The sequence below is a fragment of the Lactuca serriola genome, chromosome 2 (genome assembly GCF_051521515.1).
Source record: "Lactuca serriola cultivar US96UC23 chromosome 2, Lser_US96UC23_V15, whole genome shotgun sequence".
NCBI lineage: Eukaryota > Viridiplantae > Streptophyta > Magnoliopsida > Asterales > Asteraceae > Lactuca > Lactuca serriola.
Genome location: NC_136409.1, coordinates 33,757,548 through 33,780,830, shown reverse-complemented (window position 1 = coordinate 33,780,830; position 23,283 = coordinate 33,757,548). Strand labels below are relative to the sequence as shown.

General features: G+C 38.4%; 1 protein-coding gene across 1 annotated transcript; it reads right to left on the bottom strand.

Moving 5' to 3' along the window:
- Window positions 1-283: 283 nt before the first annotated feature.
- LOC145089149 (uncharacterized) lies at window positions 284-1,389 on the bottom strand. The gene is made up of 2 exons (XM_079027629.1): window positions 911-1,389; window positions 284-842 (listed from the first exon to the last, which is right to left on the bottom strand). Exons 1-2 carry the CDS (start codon window positions 1,387-1,389, stop codon window positions 284-286), a joined length of 1,038 nt encoding a protein of 345 aa, XP_078883755.1.
- Between the last annotated feature and the right edge of the window lie 21,894 nt (window positions 1,390-23,283).

The following is a 23,283-nucleotide window of genomic DNA, read 5'->3' as shown; positions in this document are numbered from 1 at the left end:
CTTAGTTTGTAAATATATATGAAGACCTAAGTTGCACTGAAACGGATACGGTTACGGAAACGGATACGGAACGGAAACGATAAACGGCAAAACTCAAAAATTCAAGATATGGATACGGCACAGATACGAGAATATAAAAAATATTTAAAAACATATATATATATATATATATATATATATATATATATATATATATATATATATATATATATATATATATATTAAAGAAATTCCAAAATATGTAAAGTTTAAATTCCCATAATACTAAATATTTCAAAAGTAACTAATTATCAATAGTTAAATCATTTTCAAAACCGTGTTCATCTAGTGAGAGATCTGCAAACTCCAAAAACCCGACATCTTCCATTGAATCAAAAGCATCTCCGCCCACATCCAACATCTTTACATCATCTTTCGGAGTCGTTGACAAAATTCGGAGATTATTGTGGATGTAAACCAAGTCTTGAGCACGACTTGTAGTCAACTTGTTCCTTTTAAGCGAGTGAATAAATGCATAAGTACTCCAATTACGCTCAGCACAAGAAGAAGAACTAGGTTGTCCAAGTAATCTAAAAGCCAAAGTTTGGAGAAAAGGAGTTTGAGCACAAAAGCTAACCCACCAATTCTTGGGTTCCGTAGTAGCCATCTTTGAAATGCTTATTAAATCTTCAAAAGGACCACTCTTCATTGAAAACATTGCATACTCATCAAGGACTCTGCCATACTCATCATCATTAGGAAACAACCTTCGAAAGCATTTCATCCTTTCTTGTGAAATTTCTCCATCCCTATGTGGAGCACATCTTGTAGAATCCTCCATTAACCATGTATCACTATAATATCTACAACATCCAAAAGTTAAAACATAAATATATAATTCAAATCAAGTTTATAATTTAAAATCTTATACCTTGGATGTAAAGAGTGAGCTAAACAATGTAGGGGAGTGTTATTCTTCGCCCATCGAGCCACTAAAATACGATGCACAACGTCGTAAAAACAACTTATTTGAGATGTCGGACGTTTTTCTTTCTTGTAGATCTCAATCTTCACTTTCTCAATCATAGAATCCCACATCTCATTGACCAAGTGTAAACATGGCTTGTCAGTGTCACAAGCTCTAATCATCTCATATATAGGTCGAGTGAAACTAAGAATATATGTTACTTTATCCCACCAATCATCATTCAAAATATATTCTTTCACAGAGTTTGCTTTCTCAGTGTCATCTAATCTATCAGAAGACCATTCTTTACTTATGACCATAGCTTGAAGACCCCTTTTGATAAGTTTTAATCTCTTAAGCATCACAATGATGGAGGCAAAGCGAGTGTCAGCAACAGAAAGCAACCTAAGAGGAGTAAACTTGGTGAAAATCGAGAGCCACATGTTATGCTTCATGATGAAATTTTTTATTGCAAACGCCTCTTCATGAACTTCTTTTATCCAGCGGCACTGTTCATATGTTAGTTCATTTGTTTCCACATTCCTTGGTGAACAAATGTTCTTCAAAGCAAGATTAAGTGTATGAACAACACATGGTGTCCAATAGATGTGAGGAAACTAAATCTCTATAATCTCTCCAGCCGCCTTACAATTTGCTGCATTATCGGTAATGATTTGCACAACATTTTCATGACCAATTTCATTGATAAATTTCTTAATCAATTCTGCAATAAAAAATCTATCTTTCACTTCCCCAAAACAATTCACTGCATTTAGAAACAAAGGACCATTGCCTGAGGTAGCCATGAAGTTGATTAGAGGTTTTCTTGTAGGATCACTCTAGCCATCACTCACAATAGTCACACCTTTTTCTTTCCATGTAGACCTAAGTGGCTCCAATAGCTTGTGAACATTATCTTTTTCTTTTTATAGTAATGTTGTTCTTAGCTTATTATAACTAGGAGGTACATAACCATCAATTTTGTTGTTAGTAGCAAACTGAAAAGCCCTGACATAGTGTGGATTTCTTGCAAGATTAAAAGGTAAACCTCCAGTATAAAACATTCTAGCTATTTCTTGATCCAGTTGGTCCCTAATTTCAACACCAAAAGCTCTTTCAATAGGTGTTGAAATACCTTTTCTTTTCTTAAATCCAACACCAGCTTCACATGGCAATTGGAATTCTTTTGCTTGTGACTCAGTTTTCTTCTTTTCATACTCATCTTCTAATTATGTCATGTTAAGTTTGTCAGCTGTTGTTGCTTTCTTGCAAATAGAAATCCCGGTACCTATATTAAACAACATAAAAACATTGGCATTCTCAATTACACAACATGAAAAAAATAAGATCATCATTAACATTATAAATTCAATTACATTACATTAATCAAAACAAGAAAGTGAATAAAAAACCTCTTATTTCTTTACCATTGTTCATGAATAAAAAATTAAATAGTTCTATTGAATAACATGAATCAAAAGTGCAACAAATACATGAATCAAAACAAAAATCACAACCTCTTATTTCATTACAATTGTTAATGAATCAATAGTTCAATACTTCAATACAATAACATGAATCAAAAATTGCAAAAAATACATGAATCAAAATAAAAATCGCAACCTCTAATTTTATTTATTTACAATTTTTCATGAATCAATACAATAAGTCAATAACATAAATCAAAAATTGAAAATTACATAGACACACACACACACACTAATTTGAATAATAGATTACCTTTTATGCGAAGCAAAAGTGCTCTAACTCTAGAATATGATCCTTGTCAGGTTTCACTGCAAAGATTACACTTGAACTTCCAACATCCTCCTGCTCCAGCAATTTTATCGAGCTTAGTCACAAAGTCCCACAATGGAGGTTGATCAACTGATGTAGATGATCCTTGTGTTTCTTGTTCTTGAGAAGAAGCCATATAATCGAATTAGAGAATCGAGAGTGGTGAACGTGTGAATGAGTTTTGATTCTTTTGAATTTATTTTTTCCTATTCTTGTCTTCTTGATCGATGACAAAAGACTGAAAGAGGCAGTAAATTAAACTAAAAAAATTGATCAGCAAGGAAAAGTTGGAAAACCTAACAACGATCGGCAAAGCAATCTGCAATTACCCTTGTAAACTTTAATTGACTAATTGTAGGGTTATTGTAGGGTAATACGTAATAGCAAGTAGCAACCAACATGTAAGACCATTACTCTATCACCAATTCACCACGTAATAAAAGCCCATGCAAAAAAAAGGAAACATGAATGATACTTGTGAGAAACGTTTCTTGGATTGTCGATACTTGCCGGAAACGTTTCTCGGCCGTTTCTCCGGCGTTTCTGTTTCCTGGACTTTTCAGATACGGGAGTGGCTACTTCTTGGGCGTTTCCATACATCGTAGATGAAGATACTGGCTTCGTGGTAATTATTTGGATTTAATTTGAACGGAAAAGAGGTGGAAGGGCTAAATATGTCATAATTAAGATATCGGGGGATAAAGGGGTAACATAGGGAGCTGAATTGTAAAGATTTTAGAAGATGGGGGCTGTTTGGTAATTTATGGGACTTAATTTGTAAGGGATTTCCATGGATTGGGTTGCAAGGGTAAATATTGGATTACATTTGAAAAAAAAGGGGCATGGAGGGACTGTTGTTTCCATTATGGCAAACTTCTAAGTGGAGTCGGGTATAAAGATCTAAGGAACCCTAACCCTAAAGGGAAGTTGCAGCCGTCATCTCCATACTTAGGCCTCCCTCACCGGTGCCACCTCTCCACCCTTGCCTCTCCACCACTGTTCCCTCCCTAGCCGCCGCTGCAAACCGCTGCATCTTCCTCGCCGACGACGACCAAGTGGGAGATGAAGTTCGTGATGTTCGCCATTCCCTTTCTTCTCCTGTTACAACCACCACCTTAGAAGCCTTCCTTCCACTGCCATCCATGTCGTTGTTCCGATCAGACTAAGCCGCCTAGCGGCCACCTTGGCACTGAAGTGTCGCCACCGCAACCTGTTGCTGGAGACAATGTGCGTTATCAGAGAGTCACCAAGATCGGTGAAGCAAACCTTGTTCTTTGTTGTGCGAGTGGGGAAACGATGTTGCAACGTTGCCGCCGCCTCTCCGGGTGTTCTGCCGCCACAGGTGGGTGGTTGTGTTACTATTTTGGGCAATGGTTGTAGTGTGTGTTTATTGTAGTGTGTGTGTGTGTGGCTGTATTTCTTTTGTTAGAGTGTTCTTGTTTAGCCGGAAAATCAAGATCAGCCGCCTCCACCACCGTGAGGTGGTGGCTGCCGCCACGTGCCACCGTCGGCCACCACTAGGGTGGCCGTGTATGTGTTTATGTTAGTTAGTGTGTGTGTTTAGTTTGGATTAAAGCATTGTAATTGTAATTAGCAAAAGGAATAATGAAAAGAACGAAACCACCACCGTGAGGTGGTGGCCGCCGTCGTGAGCGGCCATTGACCACCACTACCTGAGGTGGTAGTGGGTGGTGCCCCACTAGCAAAACCCTAATTGACCTAATGAAACCCTAATGGGCTTAAAGATTCAGCTTTGGGCCTATTAGGCCATGATTCGGTGGGAAACCCTAATTAGGGTTTAGAAAACCCTAATATTGGATTATGGGCCTTGGACTTATTGGGATCTACATTTGGGCCATTGGAATTGGACTATGTATTAAGCCCAATTACACCATATGATGTGTCTAGTAGATTAGTGGACTTATTGGATTAAGTCCTAAGTGGGTTAAGTGAGAAACACATAACCCTAATTGTCATTTTATGTGAAACCCTAATTTCGCTTGGGCCTTAAGTTGGGTGTTTATATTGGGCTTTGGTGATTGGGCTACTAATAGCCCATTCAAGAACAATCATATGGACTGGAATAATTTAATGGGCTTAAGGGTAAGGCCAATGTAAGGAGTTTGGGCCCAATTTGGAAAATTGGGCCATAGATGGGCTATAGTTTGGGCCTTGATGATTATGAGATTTTGGACCCTCAGAATGTCAAGTATTGGACCAAGAATAAATGGTTGTGCCTTAGGGCAAGACCATGTAGATACTTGGGCCCAATTGGGAAAATTGGGCCATAGATGGGCTATGGTCGGGCCTTGGTTCATTATTAGGCCTTTGGGATTGGGCCTTGGGTTTGAATCAAGCTAAGATAGGTGTAAAGCACTCTTTTACCCCAAGCATGGACTTATGAGTATATGTGATTGAACCCAATTATTTATTGGGTGTTAATTTGATGTTGATAGATTCGGGAATCTGTCATCCAGCAGCTAGGGTTTTGTCAGCGGGACTTCAGCAGTGTGAGGTGAGTTTTCCTCCAGTAGGAACGGGTCTAAGGCACCAATGCCGGCCCGTTGAAGTAGTTATAGTACGTCGGGTTAAGTCCGATGTCGGGGTTAGCCTGATGCAGTTTATATGTTTCCGGACTTCGGTCCGATGTCGGGGCAGTCCCGAGAAGTAGTTATGTATGCTTGATGCCTTTGTGATTCATGCATATTATGTGTTATGTGTTCCGGGGCATGCCCGATGTATGTTAGTTTATATGCTATGTGTTATGTGTTCCGGGACAAGCCCGATGTATGCTAGTTTATATGTTATATGTTATATGTTCCGGGCTTCGGTACGATGCTGGGGTAAGCCCGATGCAGGTTATGTGATTATGTTATGTGTTTATGATGTATGTTATGCTGTGTATGTGCCGAGGTAAGCCCGATGTCGGGGTGAGCCTGATGCCCGATATGGCCGGATGCCGGGGTGAGCCCGATGCCGGGCAGGAGTCCGATGTCGGGTAAGCCGATGTCGGGTTTGTCCCGATGCAGTTGGGAGTAGTCCCAGAGTTTTGCAATTTTTTATATGTTATGTGTATGGTTTGTGGTAGTCTTGGGGAGCTCACTAAGCTGCGTGCTTACAGTTTTCAATTTTTGTTTGAGGTGTTTAAGTTTTCAAAAGAGGAGCTCGGGAAAATTGCAGTGCACACACCATTTGTTCAACACAGGATGTTTATACTCTGATATATTTGACAGACGTTATTATGTTCATGAGATATACGATTTATGATTATATATGTTGAAAGATAAATATGGTTTTATTAATGATTTCAAACGAAATTGTTGGACCGTGTTTTTGGGATTTCATCTAACATGAAATAAATGAGTTCATTTTAAATATTATAAGATATCAAATGGTACTTTACTTTCGAATGTGTAAACTGTCAAACGAATCAAACAGCTCAAACTACAACAATGAAATTTTGTATTAAGCAGTTATAAACAAAACAAACATTAGAAACTTAGAGTACATGTTCATCTGTTTCCGAAAATATAAAGAACGTTCAAAACAGAGTTTGTATGCAAAAGATACGATAATTTTAAGAAAACAGACAGTAAAACACTATTTTTTTTTAAATGCGTAAAACCGAATCGATCTGTTTAGGCACTTCCACACATCTTATGGAAATTTCAAGAGAGTTTTTTGACTCAGGCTATGCCTAATATTTAATTTCATACTCAAAATATATTTTTAGCGAAAATATTTGCAAAAGTCGAAAAATCGAGCATTACAGACTATTTAGACACAAAACTTTAAACGCGACTTCCCGGAGTTACGTAACCCAAAAAATTAATCCGTTCGTCTCGAATCCTTGAATTAAATTATATCATTCACCATCTTCGAAACAATATTATGTGTCGGGATTGTTAGCACACAAATCTAGGTGTGTTTTTGGGCATTTATGAGAAATGTGACATTATTTAAATATTGCACAGCCACATTTCTTCTTTCCATGACCAACCCCACGTCCACCATACCTCTTCTTTTCTTCTTCCTCTTGAGTGCAAGCCTTCCCTAATAGTACAAGTATGGATGCATTGTGTGTTAGACTAATTTCCAAAGTATGGCTTGCATGGGCATGTGAGCAGAGTATTACACTATAAATAAAAGCTTTGGACACTTCAATATTTATCACAATAGCAGCTCACTCTCTTCTCTACTCCTTGTTTTTCTTCTTCTTCTTCAGTTTTCTTTTTTTTCTTGGCTAGAACAACCACCAAAAACCACCACCTGCTACCTTCATTCTTCCTTGCTATCGAGAGCCACCACCACCACCGATTCTTCTTTATTTATTTTTCGTTCATGATCACCCAAAAAGTCAAGAGACCAAGTTTTTTTTTTTTCGTACGATCGGTGACAGAAGGTAATTTCTCAAACTCAAAAAGACACCAAACTTTCATTTGAAATTAATTATTAGGCCCTCTCTTGGATTTTGTCTTACATAACTACTCCTAATCTTCAAAACTTTATTCAAAACAAATCAAAAGGCCCCTCCCTTGTGATTTATTTAATCAAAAGGCCCCTCCCTTGTGATTTGATTGCAAATATAGTCCCATCTCATTTTTTTTCCGGTCGTTCGATCTTCTTCCAGAAGGTATTCTCTAACTTCAAACTTCCGTTCTAAATTAATTCTTTTAACCCTCCTTTGAGATTTATTGACAAATTAAGTCTCCTCGTTTGATATTGCCATACAAATCAGTCCCCTTTCCATTTGTTTAATTTAGTAAATCAGTCGTATAATTTACTTAAGTTACAAAATAGCCTCACACTTGTTAAACAATACAAAACTCTCCCTTTGGTTAATTAAATAAAAAAATTAGTTTTGGTGGTTTATTTTAAAGATGTCAAGTCGCAGTGACACTCATCAAGCTTCTCAAAATAAAGCGAACACATAAACTACTTAGCATAAATTAGTTCTAGTGGTTTATTTTTGGGGAGAATACATGTACTACTTATGCTAGATAATACAAAAATGCACATAAAGTATTATTTATGTAAAAACTATAACTACTCTATAAATTATTGGTTTAATTTTATATGTTACGAACACATAAACTAGTTTTAAAATTCAATCTTCTCATATGTTAAAATAATACCATTTTAAAAATAACATATGCCTTTTATCACAAAACCCTATGATTTTTACGTGATATTGTGTGTCATAAAATGCACGTCATAAAACTTTGTAGTGTTCCTAAGGATCTGAGCTATACATTCATATATACAAAGTTTATACAAGAAGCATACTTAGTCTATAAAAGCTAGTGCCTTATACTATACATGCATACCAATTATGCTTAACTTTTATAAACTCTATACGATTCATTATGCCTAGAACTTGTCCACTTTTAAGTTAGGGCTGCGAGATATTCATACCTTACTTAAAGGCTTTATAGTGAATCATTATTCATTAGCTAAAGTCTAAACACTTAGCATACCCACACCACTACAACCGAATCTTTGGAGTGAGATACACATGTATAAATCTAAACTAGGTTGACATCCCCATCTGTGTTTCTAGTTACAACCTCGAACAATCAATCAAAGTGGGTGATAAGTGTCTACAATCATTACTACAACGTCCAATGAGGCATTGTAGTAGGGTAGATTCAGTCACATAGATCGGTTATAGAACTCACCATAAACATGAAATCAAATCTCTGTCTCTCTATTTCTCTCTCTCTCTCTCTCTCTCTATTTCTCTTTTACTACAACTTATAAACTTGATTCTTTCAAAACCATTTAAAAGCATGGATTTATTTAGACCAAGACACCTTTTTTTTTATAGTTTATTTGAATATGGTTTACGTATAAAGAAAATACTTTTGAATGCTTTTAGAAGTATCATTACTACTATTGACAGAAAACCTGTAACTCTCACCAACCTTGTGTTGACCCTCAAAACTACAATTATTCTTAGGGAATCTTTAATCAATCAAATTCAGACGATGGATAGTAATGGATTTTAGGCAATTTAGTTTACTACTTTTTGATATGTCCGCCTACCTATTTAAGGCAATTCATATATTATACTATTATTTGTAAGAACCATGTATTCAAACATCAAGATGGAATACAAATGGTGTTTTATTTACTATTATATTTGTGCTATATATTCAGTTTATATGTGATCCATGAAGTTAGTCGCACAGCCCGACATGTTTTGCTGCCTCGGCTGGGGGTGTGACAGAGTGGTATCAGAGCTAAATTTGCTATAGAGAACTCGTATCCTCGAAAGAGGAATACAAATATAGCAACTAGCTTCTAGTAAAAGTATTATTAATATTAATTAAACTACTTCTCGACTACTTACGGTACGGGGAAACTAGTTTGAAGGGTCGATTTGGTTGCTAGATTTAGAATGACTTAATTGCTAAAATGATCCTGCCCTCTAGTGTTTCTTATCTTGCCCTCGTATTTGCTTAGTAGTCTCGAAGTACAAAACAAAAATTAATAATACTACAAACCTCACCAACACTAATATATAAGAATTTATATATACTCTGACATGCGGTGAGAACACTTAATAAAAATTCGAAACATCCCTTCAACTGAAACTACCAACTCAACCCTTTAGGTTAAACGACTCAACTAAGGTTAGTACTGTACATAATCCATACCACAAATAAACTTGGAATGCGCGCTTATGTTATTTATGGTCATGCTGGTGCACAACCAACCTTGAGCTAGGAGTTTGACAGACTAGAAATGTTGAAATTTTTAGAGATTCAAGAATGCTCTCAAGATTCACTGCAGATACCTAGTACCTTAGAAACCTTCTATCAACCCCAAAACAACTTATACATTTTAAAACATAGAAATACTTAAAAACTTAGGATAACATTCAAATTTTCGTAGTTCACCTAAATCCGAAGAACCAATAACTCTGCTACCTTTGTAGTAAACAAACGCATAAGTTATTAGTCAATCATTCAATAGTCTCCAAACTTCTCTGTTCCAAAGATGACAAAGATTTCAATTCTCTTTATTATTTGAAATCATAAGTATTTCAACTCCCTCCCTTTCATTTGGAAATCTAGATGATTTCCAAATGAATCACTTTTCCCTTAGCTTTTCGAAATCGGTAGGATTTCAGGAATCAATCTTACACTATAATTTGGAAACCTATGTGATTCTAAAAATTATAATAATACACTATCATACAATACAAATCCTATATACTTGTTTATGATTAAGTAGTATAAACAACTTAAGTGTGTCTTTTTTAAATGTTTATGATAAAAGCCCCACAAAGGAATCCGCGAGTTCACCCACCACCAACATTTCGAATGGACTCAACACTAATGAAAATACTGATTGCACAATGAATTGCCACAACCTGTAGCACCTGGTTCCTAGTATGTGAAATTTGTCGAAGTGTTTTGCATTATTAGCCTTGGACTCGGTGAGTTGTAGGCCCGACTCGCCGAGTAGGGACGGGACATGGAGCACGTTTAAGTTGGCGACTCGGCGAGTCCCTGCTGTCTGATGAAAACCTAATTCCAAGGGTTTACACCCTATTTAAACCAACCTTATGCACCCCAACCTAGCCCCCTTCACCCTTAGAGCTCCCAACACCATCCAAACCCTTATTTCTTGAGAGATTGAAGTGCTTTGGTGTGTTTCTTGAAGATTTTGAGAGAAAAGAAGAGTAGATCAAGAAGAGAAGAAGGAGGCCAGACATCCTTGTGTTATTTCAGTGATTTCCTTGAGGTATAACTCAGTTTCCCTTTGTTTTCATGCTTATATTCCTTTGCAGCTCCATTAAAGTCCTTCTTGAGCCATTTCCAAGCTTTTTTTCGAGTTAAAGTTTGAAATAAGTTGATTAACCCTTGGATCTAGGCATGATTGAACTCCAGGAGCTCAGATCTACTGCCTTTATTGAGCCATATTGAATGAAAGCCCTAGATCTACTCTTTTAGTGCATTTTGAACCCCTAAAATCTTCATTGGTGTTTATTTACATGTATACTTGGAAACTTTACGTGTGAATAAGGCCCTAGAAACCCAGATCTATGTATGGCATGAGCTGGATTCAAGCAAAATCGAGTATATAGTTTTTGCATGTGAAAGACTCGGCAAGTCGTTCATCAGACTTGGCGAGTCGAGTCGCAAGTCCCCAAGTTTTCCCCTTTTTCGTGTTTGCTGGGTGGAGTAGTGAGTCATGGGATGTGACTCAGTGAGTCGGAAGCCATACTCACTCATGAAGGAACTCAGCGAGTCAATGCCGTGACTCGGCGAGTTCAAGGCAATCTTATTGCCTCATGAACAGACTCGGCAAGTTGTTCATACAACTCGCGAGTCTCAGCATAGAATGTTCTTCGGATGAAGATGAACTCGACGAGTTGTTTATACAACTCGGCGAGTAGTATGAAGGACTATTACGCATCCATTTAAAAAGAAAAACTCGTCGGGTCAATGCCTAACTTGACGAGTAGAGACAGGATTATGGTCTATCGAATCGATAGGTACTCAACGAGTTGGTGAGCTAACTCGGTGAGTCGGGTCAACTGGAAGTTGACTTTGACTTTGACTCTTGGTTTGGTTAGGGGTAAATGGTCATTTTACCCTGAGGTCGGTTAGCAGTATTTGACTGAGTGTTTGGTGGGAATTACAGCCGGAGGATTTCCGGAGCAGCAGCAGCAGATAGACCGTTCCCACGTAGATCAGCAGCTACTACGAGGTGAGTTACCTTCCAGTAGCGGTGGGTCTATGGCCAAAATGTCGGCCCACCAGTAGGAGTTGTATGTTAGATGATTATCTTTGTGATATCATCTAGGTTTGCTACTACCTGATATGTATATGTGATAGTAGTAGAGTTCGGTTGTTAGGACTGAAGGGTAGGTCAAACACCCCTGATATATCTGGCAGTATGCGATGATATGTTTATATGCTGGCATGATATGTTATATGTGATAGTCGTAGTAGGAGGGGAATAGTCCCCAAGTTCGTTCGTTAGGACCGAAGGGTAGATCGGACACCACAAATATGTCTGATAATCTGTTATGTTATGATATATGTGATAGTAGCAGTAGTAGGTGAAATAGTCCCCGAGGATCGGTTGTTAGGACCGATGGGTAGTCAACACCCTAGAATGGCTTAACATGGGTAGTCAGCACCCCAGAACGTCTTGACACGGGTAGGTTGGCACCCCAGAATGGCCGTACCAGGTAGGTCGGGCACCCTAGAATTGCCCGGCAGTATGTATGATATGTGATTGTATGGTATGTGGTATGATGGGAGAACTCACTAAGCTTCGTGCTTATAGTTTTCGTTTTGGTTTCAGGTACCTTTTCTTCGAAGGGGAAGGAGCTGGCGCGGTAGCGACACATCACATACACGCTTTGTATTCCGCATTATGAGATCTTCCTGGGGATTTGTACTCTGACATTATTATGTTTTTATAAACCGGTTTCCAGACACGCGACATCTTTTATGAAATGATATGATCGGTGAATGTTTTATTCTAATGTTTTGCTAAGTATATGTTTTAAAAATGAAATTTTTGGCTCATATTTTTGGGACGTTACAAGTTGGTATCAGAGCCCTGGTTTGAGGGATTTGGACACACCTTCGGGGGTGTCTGAACTCAAATCGAGGGATTAAAAGATTTTTAAAAAGAAGATTTTTTTCTAAAAGGTTAAGTAAAGAGTTTTAAGAAGGAATAAAGTGTGTGATATACGCGACCAGTCGAGCTCAAGTAAGTATTCCCCAATGTACCCATACAAGTTTATATATGTTTATCAGTTCCAGTAAAACATCATGCTAGAATAGGACTAAGGATCTAGGAGTGATGCCTTATGTGCCTGCTTTATGTGCTTCAGTATATGAAAATTACATGCTAGGATTGAGTAGATAGCAATAGGATAGCCTGTTTAGGTTATGCCTGATAGCATGCGCATAGCATTGTATGCTAGTACAATTTCCCATTATGAGGATAGAATTGCTTGAGTAGTCTGCTATGTCTGAATGTTGCTTGCTTTGTGCTTTATGGGACTCTAAGTAATGGGAGTTAGCCATTAGGTGAATGAGTCACGTCACATGCGAACAGGGTTGAATAATCTCAGAGTGCTAGACTTGGCCCTATTGCGCAGCTTTTGTCTGAGTCTAACCGTTGTAGGGACGAGTCTTTTACTTGAAAGATTATCTGAGCCTCGCCGCATGTGATGGTATTCAGGTGATGGCTACTTGGCATCACAAGGAGGCTTTCAACAGCTGAGGACTGGATCGGGTATAGTCAGATGATTCCCTAGAGCAAGCATAGGATGAGTATAGCAGTGATCAACGGTAATGAAAGGGACCTGGTGAAGTCAAGGTAGTCCTTGGAGAAGGTACGGATAGATGTGGAAGGTAGTATGGGCCCGTAATACTGAAAGCAGAGGATCCGTACCCGAACCGAGGAAGGCCAAGATAAGACCAGGGAACTTGTAGTTGGTGTGATCCCTCCAGAGGTATCAGTATCGCTAATGATTATTTTTTATGCATTTCATAAAGGTGGTACTATGCTCGAGGCCAGTAGTTGGCAGTTCAGGAGAGGGATCGGGTTCGAGATCAGGTTCCGAGGCAGTAGATGAGGGGCTATGCGAGTTCATCGCGTCAGAGATCACCAGAGGCATCCTTGAGTCGACCCCCATTATCTTTTGGTCGATCAAGGAAGGGATAGTTGAGTTGATGGAGGAGTGCCTCAGGGCATTCAGGAGCAACATGGCATCTGGCGAGTCGGGATCTCGCACACTGTCCTTTAAGGACTTTAGGGGCAGTGGTGCGCCGGATTTTCACAGGGCGAAGGACCCCATAGCTCCCAGACGATGGATTGCAGACATTGAGTCTGCACAGTTGACTAGGTTTTTCTGTGAGGGGTCGAAGGTGAGATTTGCAGCAGGATGTTTGAGGGATCGAGCTAGGGATTGGTGGGAGTCCGTTGGTGACTCATTGGGAGCCTCGGCTGTCGAGGCTATGACCTGGTCAGACTTCGTAACCAGGTTCAGGGTAGAGTTTACGCCAACTGTCGAGCTTCAGCAGCTGGCCAGGGAGTTCTTGGATATGAGGCAGACGATAGAGACTGTGGCGGAGATCACTGCCAAGTTCTGGGAGAGGGCATTGTTGGTGCCCCAGTATGCGGGTGATGAGGACATGAGGAGGACCCGCAACCATGACATGCTCCGAGCTGATATTCAAGAGCATGTCAGTTTTTCAGCTTGCCCTACCTTGGACTCTATGATTGCCAGGGCGAGGGAAAGGGGGATAGATCTGGAGCACATCCGGAAGAGGAACACAGAGGAGGGACGGGCAGGAGGGGCTTCGGGGAAGAAGCCCAAGGGACCAGATGGTAGGCCGAAAGGCTAGTCAGGACCGAGCCGCTGCAAGAAATGCGACAGGCCTCATGAGGGGGCATGTAGGTTGGGATCGTCGGGCTGCTATAAGTGCGGCAAGAAGGGGCATTTCAGCAGGGATTGTAACGCCCCTGCACCTGTGATACAGACATCTGAGTTACTGTGTTTCCACTGCAACCAGAGGGGCCACAAGAAGGCCAATTGCCCCCAGTTGACAGCATCAGCGCTGGTTAAGGCGCCAGCTCCAGCTACCCTGCGGATTACAGATGGCCGGCAGGGCAAGGCAGAGGCTCCAGTGGTGAGGAGCTGAGCATTTCAGCTGACTACCGAGGAGACACGCGCCGCACCCGATGTGGTGACAGGTATGATTCTTTCCCTCTATTTTATTTTTATGATGTTATTGTTGGGTTTTGAGCAATCTAACACTTCCTAAGTGTGCATGCAACCCTAATAAACCTTGGATCTTTGTTTGTCTAAATACATGCAAAATAATAATTTTTCAAGGTTTATAACCTATCTAACATGGCATGGAGTACTTTTAAACATAAAAGAATTAGATGAGATTACATACCTTTTGATGATGTGTTTGATTCCTAAGGAGTTTGAGGGCCAAGCACCAATAGTGTGAATGCCTCAAATGGAATCACAAATCACCACAAACTCTTGGAAAACTTTAAGAGAGTGTATACACAGTTATAAAATCGGCCACACACAAACACACATACTAGTTACACTAGTGGCTATTTCATGCAACATAAGCATGCTTATATAGTGTACATGATTAGGGTGAAACCCTAATAACCCATGACCTTTCCTTTTCCAAGGATCCATGGGTTAAAATCTCCATGGATCATCCATGGACTTCCATACAAGCCTAACCCATTAACAAATGAGTGTTAGCCCACACCATATAAAACCAATATCCCACAATCTAATTAGTCTTCCTTTTAATCTCTAAATTAATTCATAATTAATTTAAGACTAAGACTAATTAAATAACATGACTTCATATTAATATATTATAACTTACAATATAGTAATAAACATATATGTATAACTCTCATAAAATTATCCATAAATAGTTTGGATGAAATGCAACCCAAATGGACCATGCCGGGTCGGGTCAAGTATGTACCAAATAAGTTATGGACTTAGACACCTTATCCAACAGACTCCCACTTGGATAAGTCTAATAACTATATTTGCGTATGTTACTTTAGGAACCAACCAGCAATCGTAGCTCTTGAAAACTCTATTGAACTATGAAGCGCCATTTTAGATAAGTGATCGTATAATCCTCTGTTCTCATGATATCAGCCGGACAAATACATGGAACAACGTCATACTTATTGTCCAGTGGTTTGTTTCCTGATTTTCGATTTGTTTGACAAAGAACTTAATCGAACACATCAATTTAGTTCTGACCGGCCGGTACATAGGTCACAACAAAATCATCGAGGGGCCCATATATCGCTTATATTTCTAGAAGGAACAGATAAACTTTGACTCATATACTTGTTCTACTACTTGTTGAATTGTACACAAAGGCACGTTTTATAACATCAAGTTACTGATGCGTTTACGTGCAATCAATGCACAACCAACTCATAGGTAACAACTCATATCTCTAGGTTTGAAGATTTATATGATATTACCATCTCACGATCACTCGAGATAAATTCCATGAAGTGATACAAGTGAGCGTGGGTTTATTCCAATACTCATAACTTATGAGCACTCGTGAATGTTGTAGCAACCATTGCTATGACTAAACCCATTTAGCCATCTTCAAACTCGATTCATGACAATCTTGATTCATACCTACTTCCAACATATGAACGACTGTGGAGTGTTTAAATAACTTAGTCATTCGGAAAGAATAACCTAGCTATTTTGGAAGTCAAAACATGCAAAGCGAAACACAATAATAATCGAATCCAATATGGTCTCAGAACCCTTTTGAATATAAATAGAACCACCTTTTATTTATCACCATATTAATTACACATTATTCATTGTATAATGTTTCAAACAATCAACTTAAGACTTGAATAAAAACAACAGTCGTCCCATGCTCCTAGCATGTACACTTTGTTTTTCTAAACAATAGTTATGCCATACTCCAAGTATGCACACTATGTTTGTCTATGATCCTTACATTGTGATGTAGATCAATTGAACATGATTCCAATGATGCTCATTTCACAATCCAAAATCCTTATTGTAAATGTGAGAATCCCCGATTCCTATCATTTACAAAAAAAAAAACTGTTAGATTTTAAACTTTTATGCAATGTTCCTCTTGTAATGATTATTCACAAAGTCACCAAAACCTTGTCACCAGTCATTACAGAGTCTTCCAAAGAAGGTCAACTTCTATGGAACGGAAGTCTCATATTCAAAGTACATTGTTTTGAACATCCTTCTTGCATTAAGGTTTTCTAATCTTACATAGATTGAATAACTTCCACCTATGGAGACATTTCCATAGTCCCATTTTGACTATCACTTCCGAACAAGAGTTACTTCTTTTCAGAACATGTCAATACGGTCCTTTCCGACAACTTACATCATACTTCCAACTTTCCCTGAGCAACCAATCTTTGGCGAACCTTAGATTTGTCCTCGACAATTGCTTAATCACTTTAGTCATATCCAGTTCTAGACTTTTCCCTTCTAAATGCCCTGGGCATTTGGAAAATTTAGAAAGGATGAATATTATAGCACATGAAATCGATCCTATATCTGAAGCATATGGGACACGATTCATGATGTCTCACATAAAGACATGATACTAGACCAGTCTTTTGCTACATGATACTAGACCAGTCTTTTGCTACATTTTTTTTTATTTGCCATGTTTTCAAAATTTAACTATGAAGAGGGATGCCGTAGTCATAATTGAATTTTGAGAACGCAATATATATAGAATTTCCTTAAGTCAAACCATTCAGACATAAAATTCATATATATGTCCTTGACTAAAGATGATTAGAATCTTAATCTGAGCTTCTAGAATTGAAATGAAGTACAATTTTCTCTCCCTTAATTATAGTAAAACGATTTTTTCAACCCCTGCAACTTCACGAATTGAAACTTTTGTTTTTCTATAATTAACATTGCTAGCTTGCAATACTAATCATAATTATCATGCTCCCACTAACATGATGATTATTAGCATAACACTTATGCTCCCACTAGCTCTGACATATTTCCAGAAATCTGCTGGACTTCTGAAATTTAGATTCATACACCCTTTCTTAGATAGCTCACATGTGTGTCTAAACAATTTTCAGAACTATGAAAAGGGATGCCGTAATCATAGCCTCAATTCCTTAGACCTTTTCCATTTCTCAAAAGTCCATGTTAGTGTGCCGGTTAACCACACGCGCTCCACTAACGACTTTTGAAAATGCAAATAACACAATTGCTATCTACTTAAAATCTACTTAGTGAAAGCGTTTCCTCACCATCATTTTCATGAATCGGAGAGAAACCTTATGACACTTAGATTTTATAGTGTATGAGTTCCTATCCATGTGAATTTGTCAAAACCATAATCACAAGATAAGGTTAGTGACAAATTCAGCCTTACATGGATTAAACTTGTTCAATCTTAGTTTCTTGTCACCTTGGTAGCACAAGGCCCACCAATGCTTCCAATTTGAACTCTGATAACTCACATGCAAATTCAACTTATTTGAAGTAGGTACAGAAATAAGAATTATGTCAACACGATAGGTTGCAAACCTTAAGTTGCGTGCTAGTGATAAATTACAGGTTTTACTCTTGATTAAATCTTGAAACTCTTTCAGGATCTTTAAGGCTCCCACTGTCCCCTTGACATATAAGTTTCCCCAGTCAAGAACCATTCCTTGACAAAACAAATATTCAAGGGATAGTGCGGATTCTTATCAAGACTAACACTTCACACAATTGGTCTTAGTTGGTCTTTGTCTCATCCAAGACATCACAACTTACCAATCTCAAATGTACAAGAGTAGAAAACATTTTACTCTTACATTTGACTAGTGTTAATAAATCTTCCTTTATGTCACTCAATGTTAAAATCTTGGAGTATGACTCTAAGAATTGTTTTGGAACGAAGTATAACTCATCTTCTTGATTTTAACCAATCCAACAGTTCATGACCTCTCTTCTTAGCCATAACAATGCACTAAGACGTCCTTAGAGTATGAATTTGTGATATGGTTTCATAATCATTAAGATGATCATGAAATATGATACTAAAGTACTCTCCCATCCTTTCAGATTTGAGAAACTTTTATCTTTCTTCCTAATTTGATTCTTCTCATTTGTTTTGTCATACATTGTAACCTTTCCAATGTTACAGAATTATACTTAACCTTATAAGTATATTCATATTTACTAATCTTTAGTAAATCATGACAAATCAATCTATGTGGTGGACCTTGACCAGCGCACACCCAGTGTACCTAATTCCTTAGTCCTTCAATTGACTCACATATACATGTGATCAAAGAATTAGTCTTAATTTTCAAAGATGAAAATTCTCATTCATCATACAATACAACTTGTATGATTCCAAGTTTCTGTCCAATTGAAACTTGGGTGATGAAAAATTTTCTTCATTTGGTAAATTCAGACACTACCAAAAATGAAAGAATCAAATCCACTTTCCAATATTGCTATTACTGGAAACATATAAGCAACAATTTTCCACAGATGCCATTATAAGGATATTTTTTTAAAATAAATAAAATTAAAACCCCTTTTTTTATTTTAAAACTTTGCTGAAAAACTTATCCTTACAATCCACAAGGAAACCTAGTTGTTATCTATTCATAAGCAATATATTATAACTCTTAAGCAACAGCTCAAAATTCTGATTACCAAACCATGCGATCGAAACCCACCTTTGCAATCAGAATCAACATATACTTACTTTAAGCTTCCTATCTTTTCTTTGATTCTTAAAATATCAGCATGTGACCCATTCACATTATGTAATAAGAATCTCCAAATAGAAACTTAATAGAGTTAGTCAGTTGACTTTAACTGAAGTAGAGTCAAACTTTTTGACTTGATCAATCTTATGATCTTTCAGGTAAATATGGCAGCTTCACAATCAGTGTCCCTCCCTTTGGCAATAAAACATATAGACCCTTTGGTAATGGCACATGAGACTATCTCAGACTTAGCCTTTCTCTTTACCATTTGGTCAACCGAGTTGACTATGACCGATCCCTTTCCATTGGGAAGAGAAATGCTTTTCTAGATATCCAATGCTACCATTGCGAATGTCTATTTGAGGTTTGGGAAGTTGATCTTCTAATAAAATTTGCTTTACTAGTGTTCCGAATCATTGCTGAATCTGCAACACTGAGCAAATAGATAAGATCATTAAGGCTCGTGTCATAGTCTGTCTCATAGTAGTCCCAAAGAGACTCACTATGTTACTAAGAAAGTGATTGAACATCCAACTTTCACGAGACTTTGACACCCAACTCTCCCGGCTTGTCAATATGTGACTTTATCCCCAAGATGTGAGCACACATAGACTATGCTTGCCAGTAGGGATTGAGTGAGTTTAAACTTTTAAAGAACTTGTGGGTGAGGGAGAATAATTGGAGGAGGTGGAGGAAGTGAAGCATGATGTTGAGGGACACCATCTTCAAGAGATTTGGGAAGATCATAGTTGTCTGAACCAGACATCTATAATAGGAGAAAATCAAGTTATTTGATTCAAAATCCTTAACATAACACCCAATATGAAATATTAAGGCTAGGACCCAACACAATATTTTATAATTTGGAAGAGGGATGCCGTAATCCAAGCTATAAAATATTTGAAGGTAGGCGAATGACGATTCACCAATTTCCACCATGAAAAACGAAATAATTTAATAGGTTTTAATTGGATTTGAAATTCCTAGATCTTTTGAGATTCATTGAACTTTTCAATGGCATGTTTGAATCTCGAGTGTGCCCTCTCAAATTTTGTGACTGGGATGTCGAGGATCACAAAACAAGGTGTGAATAACCATACCAATTCACTTGGTACCCTTAATAGTATCACCTAATCAATGTGTCGGTTAACCACACACGCTCCATTGATCTATGACAAACATTAAGTCACCCTTCGTGATCCTTACTAGTCCAAGTTAGTGTGCCGGTTAACCACACACGCTCCACTAACGACTTGGTAAGGTACAAAGTGTGAATTCCATGGGCTAGCACCAAATTCACATTTTTCCTAAAGTAACTAAGATTGGGAATTAAATAAATAAAAATATATTTAGTTACTTTATAATAATCATTATACTTTTAATGAGAATTTAAAGTCATTCTCCTACCCGTTCGGCTAACGACCCTCCACCGATCAAGCAAGCGGTGGGTGAGAGTGGACACCCATTAAGTCGCCATTTTATAGGCAACAACCTTATACCCACCTTATAGACCGGCTTCGTGAACGAGGCCTACTAACGGTAAAACGACTTGTTCTTATACATATATATATATAATAATTAACCATTAATGTTATAAATAGTATAAGTGTTGAATTTTAACTTTTAAAATTCTAAGTGTTGGAATTAAAGTTTATTAAAGTGTGTGAAACTTTTCCAAATTCCAAAACTTGAGGGCAAGTTTTGTAACTCTTCAAAACTTTTCATTTCATAACTTATGAATTAAAGGTTTATAAAATGAAGACTCTTCATTTTATGTAACTTATGTGTTTTTAATGTGTGTTAAAGAAAAGTGACCTTTGGATATCATCTTCTAAATTCATAAGAACATGAACATGATTATCAAAGTTTCAAGAATTATATGAACACATACAAAACATGAAATTTTGATATATGCTATTGTAAATGGATTAGAACAACCATTACACCAACTAAAATAAGTTTTAAAACATCAAAACAGTTTAGGGTAAAGTTTCTAGTCCATTTCCAGCAGCAAAAGTCGAAAATCTGCATTCTGAACCTTCTACTCGTCGAGTGCACGAACCTACTCGGCGAGTAGGATGAATTTTGCCTTGGACTCGGCGAGTCCATCATGCACACAGCAAAAATTTCGACTTTTTTCACTATTTTGCATGAAGTATCAAACAAGCAAGCCTAGGCTCTGATACCACTTTTGGGTTTTGAGCAATCTAACACTTCCTAAGTGTGCATGCAACCCTAATAAACCTTGGATCTATGTTTGTCTAAATACATGCAAAATAATAATTTTTCCAAGGTTCACAACCTATCTAACATGGCATGGGGTACTTTTAAATATAAAAGAATTAGATGAGATTACATACCTTTTGATGATGAGTTTGATTCCTAAGGAGTTTGAGGGCCAAGCACCAATAGTGTGAATGCCTCAAATGGAATCACAAATCACCACAAACTCTTGGAAAACTTTAAGAGAGTGTATACACACTTATAAAATCGGCCACACACAAACGCACATACTAGTTACACTAGTGGCTATTTCATGCAACATAAGCATGCTTATATAGTGTACATGATTAGGGTGAAACCCTAATAACCCATGACCTTTCCTTTTCCAAGGATCCATGGGTTAAAAGCTCCATGGATCATCCATGGACTTCCATACAAGCCTAACCCATTAACAAATGAGTGTTAGCCCACACTATATAAAACCAATAGCCCACAATCTAATTAGTCTTCCTTTTAATCTCTAAATTAATTCATAATTAATTTAAGACTAAGACTAATTAAATAACATGACTTCATATTAATATATTATAACTTACAATATAGTAATAAACATATGTGTATAACTCTCATAAAATTATCCATAAATAGTTTGGATGAAATGCAACCCAAATGGACCATGTCGGGTCGGGTCAAGTATGTACCAAATAAGTTATGGACTTAGACACCTTATCCAACAGTTATGATATTTATATGTGCTCTATGTAAATGCGTTAGGATCGTTCTATGTGAACGGTATCCCTGTTCAGGTGTTGTTTGAATCAGGTGCCACCCGATCATTTGTTTCCCTTGCGCTTAGCAAGAGGTTTACTGAGTCATCGGGCGTGTTGGATTGCCCTTTAGAGGTAGAAATTGTCGATGATCGATCGGTGTGAGCGTCCGCAGTATTCAGGGATTGTGTTCTAAGCTTATTTTAAGAGAGCTATTTGGTGGATTTGGTTCCCATCCCTTTGCGGGGGAACAAGGTGATTATAGGAATGGATTGGTTGAGCCCTAATGGGGGGTGATAGATTGCACACAACAGCTAGTGCGGATCAGGACCCCAAGTGGGGGAGAGTTGGTGGTCCACGGCAAGAGGCCACAGCGTGGACCCACATTATGTTCAGCAGCGAGAGCTAGGCGCTACCTTCAACAGGGTTGCGCGGGATATGTCGCATACGTTATGGATACCCGGGAGGCGGGTAAGACGACGGTGAGCGAGGTTCCAGTGGTGCGAGACTACACTGATGTGTTCCCGGAGGAGCTTCCTGGAATACCTCTAGAGTGTCAGGTAGAGTTCAGGATCAACCTAGTTCCTGGTGCGGCTCCGATAGCCAGGGCACCCTATCGTTTGGCTCCTCCCGAGATGTAGGAGTTGTCTACGCAGCTACAGGAGCTGCTAGACAAGGGATTTATTCGACCGAGCAGTTCACCCTGGGGAGCCCCAATCTTGTTTGTAAAGAAGAAGGACAGGTCGCATCGGATGTGTATAGATTACCGGGAGCTGAATAAGGTAACGGTGAAGAACCGTTACGCACTCCCAAGGATTGATGACCTCTTTGATCAGTTACAGGGAGCATCTTGGTTCTCCAAGATCGATTTGCATTCAGGTTATCATCAGATGAGGGTCAGAGAGGAGGGTGTACAGAAGACCGCGTTTCGAACGCGATATGGCCATTATGAGTTCGTGGTGATTCCGTTTGGGCTCACCAATGCTCCTGCCGCGTTCATGGACCTCATGAACCGCGTGTGTAGACCGATGTTGGATCAGTCTATGATAGTTTTCATTGATGACATCTTGGTTTATTCCAAGATGCAGGAGGAGCACGAGGAGCATCTGAGAGAGGTTTTGGAGACCTTAAGGAGGGAGAGCTTGTATGCCAAGTTCTCCAAATGTGAGTTTTGGTTACGCAAGGTGCAGTTTCTTGGGCACCTCGTCAACCAGAATGGGATTTCAGTAGACCCGCCCAAGGTGGAGG

Coding starts and splice junctions, on each gene's coding strand:
- LOC145089149 (XM_079027629.1), bottom strand. CDS start 1,389: ATGTGGCTCTCGATTTTCACCAAGTTTACTCCTCTTAGGTTGCTTTCT. Junction 843..910: donor GCTCACTCTTTACATCCAAG/GTATAAGATTTT, acceptor TGGATGTTGTAG/ATATTATAGTGATACATGGT.